Source organism: Peromyscus leucopus, chromosome 2, assembly GCF_004664715.2.
Source record: "Peromyscus leucopus breed LL Stock chromosome 2, UCI_PerLeu_2.1, whole genome shotgun sequence".
Taxonomy (NCBI): Eukaryota; Metazoa; Chordata; class Mammalia; order Rodentia; family Cricetidae; genus Peromyscus; species Peromyscus leucopus.
Window position 1 is genome coordinate 120572597 of NC_051064.1, and position 4778 is coordinate 120577374.

The window sequence follows — 4778 nt, forward strand, 5'->3', positions numbered from 1 at the left end:
GATACCTTCCAAGGAAAACTGCTAACAGGGAATGGAACCAGCCCAAGATAAAGATGTATGTTGCAGTCAACAAAGCTGAAATGAATTGGAGATCTGAAGAACGCTTTGGCATGAGACATGGAGGTGTGTGGGGCATTTACCCACCACCCCCACAGCTCCCCAGAGTTTTCTTGAGTGCGATCAGCAGGAAATATTAGATAGAAGGATTTATTGAGGAGAATATCGCGGAGATAAACAGATAGAAAATAAAGGATAGCCTCAAGAGGGCCTGGAACCTATTCCAACGGGCCCCGACTGTCTCTGGCCCAGGGTTTTTATAGAGACGCCAAGGGGTGGAGCAAAAGACCTCCTCCCCCAGCACAGCCAAGTGCAGACCATCTCAGACACCTGCACTCAGGCCCGTGGTCCTGATCATCCTCTATTCGGACCTGGTGGGTAAAGCCACGAGGAACCCGAGAACGGGCTCCCACAGAGGTGCAAAGTTTGAATTTTTCCTAGCTGGTTTTCGGTCTTGTGTTAGTCCAGTATTTCCTCACTATGCTCCCTTCCCCATGTTTAGGAATGGTAATGTATAACCTGTGCCATTATATGTTGGAAGTATGTGATCTGGTTTTTTTATCCTGACTATATAGGAAATTTACAGTTAAAAGATTGCATGAATTTCAGAGGAGACTTTGAACTTTGGACTTTTAAACATTGTTGAGATTGTGATAGACTATGGGGGACTTTTGAAGTTGGACTAAATGCTTTTTGTATTTATTACAAGCTTATGGGGACCAGGAAGTGGAATATGACAGTTTGAATGTAATTGGTCTCCATAATCTCATAGGGAGTGACACTACTAGGAGGTGTGGCCTTGTTGGAGTAGGTGTGCCCTTGTTGGAGGAAATATGTCACTGTGAGGGTGGGCTTTGAGGTCTTTATGCTTAAGCTGCTCCCAGTGTTATGGTTCACTTCCTGTTGCCCGTGGATCAAGTAGTAGAACTCTCAGATCCTTCTCCAGGAGTACGTCAGCCTCCATGCCTCCTGCCATGATGATAATGGACTGAACCTCTGAACTGTAAGCTAGCCTCAATCAAATGTTTTCCTTTGTAAGAGTTGCTGTGGTCACAGTGCCTCTTCACTTCAATAGAAACACTAATTAAGACAGGAGGTAGGGCATTGCTGGAGGAAGTATGTCACTGGATGTGGGCTTTGAGGTTTCATGCCAACTCCTGGTCTCTCTGTCTGTGGATCAGGATGTAGCTCTCAGCTACTGCTCTGGTGACATGAGTGTCACCATAGGGAGAATCTATCCCCACCCACCCCACAAAAAAAGTACATGAATTGTATTTTACCAAATTGAAAACATTTATAATACAATGGGCATCATCAAAGAAACAAAAATGTCCTGAGCTGTGATGCCACTAGCCTGTCATCTCAGCACTGGGGAGGGGGACACAGGAAGATCAAAAATTCAAGGTTATCTTCAGGAATGTGGTAAGTTCCAGGCTAGCCTAGGGAATGTGGGAGACTTCTTAAATGTGTGTGTGTGTGTGTGTGTGTGTGTGTGTGTGTGTGTGTGAAAAATGAAATAGGGAGAAAAAGGATTATGGGAGTCAAAGAGGTCAAGGACACCAAAAGAAAGTCACAAAATCAACTATCCTGGGCTCATAGGAGCTCACAGAGACTAAACCACTAACCAGGGAACCTGAATGGGACAACTGGAGCCCTCTGCATATTTGTTTCAGGTGTGTAGCTAGGTCTTCTTATGGGTCTCTTAACAGTGGGAGAGGGGCTGTCTCTGAGTCTGTTGCCTGTTTTGGGGACCCTTTCCTTCTACTGAGTTGTCTTCTCTAGCCCAAATAGGAAAGGAGATGCCTGGTCTTACTGCAACTAGATACACAATGGCTGACTGATCAATGCAAGGGAGACCTGCCCTTTTCTGAAGAGAAATGAGGAGAAGTGGATTGTGGGGTGGGGGAAGAAGAGATTTGGGGGAGGGACTTGGAGGAGAGGATGGGAAAAAGGGAAACTGTAATTGGGCTGGAAATAATTAATAAATTTAATTTTAAAAATTGTAATGAATATTAACTTGAATAGAATGAACCCATTATCCAAAAATACCTGGCCACAGAATAAAATTGGAGTCTGAAGCCTTTTTAGGAAAGAATAGTTCAGGGGGCTGAATCAGAGAGGAATCTGCTGATTGGTCAGGTAAGAGCTCCTCTGAAGATGAGAGGCAATCCATACCCACCACCTTGCAATGGAGGCAACAGTCGGAAGTCAACACTGGGAAGTGCCCTTGCATAGTACCTAAAATTGGAGCAGCAGTTGAGAAGTTCTGGAGACCCCAGCTCCCTTCACCTCCAGCATTGCATCATTGACAGAAGAGGTCATCATGTTTCCCCATAGACCACACCGAGTTTATTTGTGAAGTTAGTTCTCTGAGCTGTAATGTTACTGTTCCACAATCGATCAGCTTACTTCTGTCCTGACAACACACGCTGTGCTACTTAGCATATAGGCCTCAGCCTTCTGCTGTCTCTACTATCATGTTATCCACAGTTAGTATGCTTTGTGTTCATTTATAGGCATGCTGTTGTTTCCTGGGAACTACACCAGGTTACCTAAAGCACATTACTTGCTGCCTTCCTGGTAGAGGCACCAACATATCAGACCACGGCCACAGAACTTGTATTTCTTCTCTCTAGACAAAACACTTTCCCACCTGCTGTGGGATGGTCTGTATGTCAAATTGTTCTGATTGGTCAATAAATAAAACACTGATTGGCCAGTGGCCAGGCAGGAAGTAGGTGGCCAGGCGGGAAGTAGGTGGGACAAGGAGAGAGGAGAATTCTGGGAAGCAGAAGGCTGAGGCGGAGAGACACTGCAGCCGCCGCCATGACCAGCAGCATGTGAAGATGCCGGTAAGCCACCAGCCACGTGGCAAGGTATAGATTTATGGAAATGGATTAATTTAAGCTATAAGGACAGTTAGCAAGAAGCCTGCCACGGCCATACAGTTTGTAAGCAATATAAGTCTCTGTGTTTACTTGGTTGGGTCTGAGCGTCTGTGGAACTGGCAGGTGACAAAGATTTGTCCTGACTGTGGGCAAGGCAGGAAAACTCTAGCTACACCCACCTCCTGCTCTCAGGCTTGACCACACTATTTATTTGCCAAGAGAAAGTGGACAAAGAAGCAGGTCACTCTTGAGGAGCTTCATCATTGTGAGTTTGTCCACTGTTCCTTTCCTTATGTTATAGGACAACATGTTGGCTATAATGTTCCTCCTTCAGAACAGATGTGAGAGAACAGAAGGTCACTCCCAACCTACAGCTACAAAATGAGTGACAGATGAATCTTTGTAGCTATGATCCAGAGAGATTACTGAGGTGTTTGGACTTGTACCTTAGTGTAGCCTGTCAATCAAGACAGCCACCTTGATTTCACAGTGGTTTGTCCCAAGTACATCACTAGTTCATTTGCATAGATCAGTTACATTCAATAAAGACACTCTGCCTTCCTTAAATACTAAATACTTCAATTGAGCTTCTCCAAGATGCAGGTTTTCTAGTTCACCCTACCATGCCCCATCACCTTGAGAAATGCCCTCTTGATGTCTTTGTTTCTCAGACTGTAGACCACGGGATTGAGCAAGGCTGTGAAGGCATTGTAAAAGAGTGAGACCTGCTTGTCTCGCTCAGGGGAGTAGCTAGAGTTGGGCCTCATGTAGATGTAAGTACATGGACCATAGAAGAATGTGACCACAGTCAGGTGGGAGGCACAGGTAGAGAAAGCCTTGCAGCGACCCTGGGTGGACTTGATCTTGAGAATAGCCCTGGCAATATGAATGTAGGAGGCCACAATGAGGGAAATGGGAGTAACAACCACAAAAATACTCAAGACCAGATCTATCATCTCAATGAGGTGAGTATCCATACAAGCCAGGCTACGTACTGAAGGACCTTCACAGAAGTAGTGGTTGACCTTGTTGGGCCCACAATATGGCAGACTCATGGTGAAGAAAGTATGCAGCACAGAAAAGAAGAAACCACAGATCCATGTCCCAGCAGCCAACTGTATGCACAGTCCCCAGTTGAGGATGACAGTATAACGCAGTGGGTAGCAAATGGCCACATATCTGTCATAAGCCATGACAACAAAGAAGGTGCACTCAGTCATACCCAGGGCACCAAACACAAACATCTGCAGCCAGCAACCAGCAAAGGAGATGGTCTGAGAGTGAGCAAGAAGATGCACCAACATCTGGGGCATGGTGGTGGTGACATAGCACATATCCAACAGGGCAAGTATACAGAGGAAGAAGTACATGGGAGTGTGCAGCTGTGTGTCCAGACAGATCAGCATGATGATGAGACCATTACCCAGGACTGAGCATAGGTAGATGAGAAGGAACACAATGAAGAGGATGCTGTTGGTTGTGGGGTCACTGGAGAAGCCAAGCAGGATAAACTCAGAAACCCAGCTTTGGTTCTGCCCTGGAATCATCCACATGGTGGGGCCTGTAAGAGAATCACATTCATCTATGTATCACCTGACACATGGCAGCTACTGAGACAGAAAGGGGAGATGGAACCTGGTGAGACACCTCAAAGGTTAAGAGCACTGACTGCTATTCCAGGGGATCAGATATCTCAGAGCTGTCTGTGACTCCAGTTCAAGGAGATCTCACTACCTCTTCTGGCCTCCACAGGCAAGACACACACTTGGTACATAGATATGCATGTAGGCAAAAACCTATATACATTTTCATGTATATAAAAATATATACCTA

The 4778-nt window shown here is 45.6% G+C and overlaps 1 protein-coding gene across 1 annotated transcript; it reads right to left on the reverse strand.

Annotated features, from left to right (window-relative positions):
• Positions 1-3125: 3125 nt before the first annotated feature.
• On the reverse strand, positions 3126-4530 carry LOC119086085 (olfactory receptor 2A12-like). Its single transcript, XM_028886501.2, has one exon. The coding sequence runs from the start codon at positions 4496-4498 to the stop codon at positions 3554-3556; it is 945 nt and encodes a 314-aa protein (XP_028742334.1). The 5' UTR covers positions 4499-4530; the 3' UTR covers positions 3126-3553.
• Positions 4531-4778: the final 248 nt, after the last annotated feature.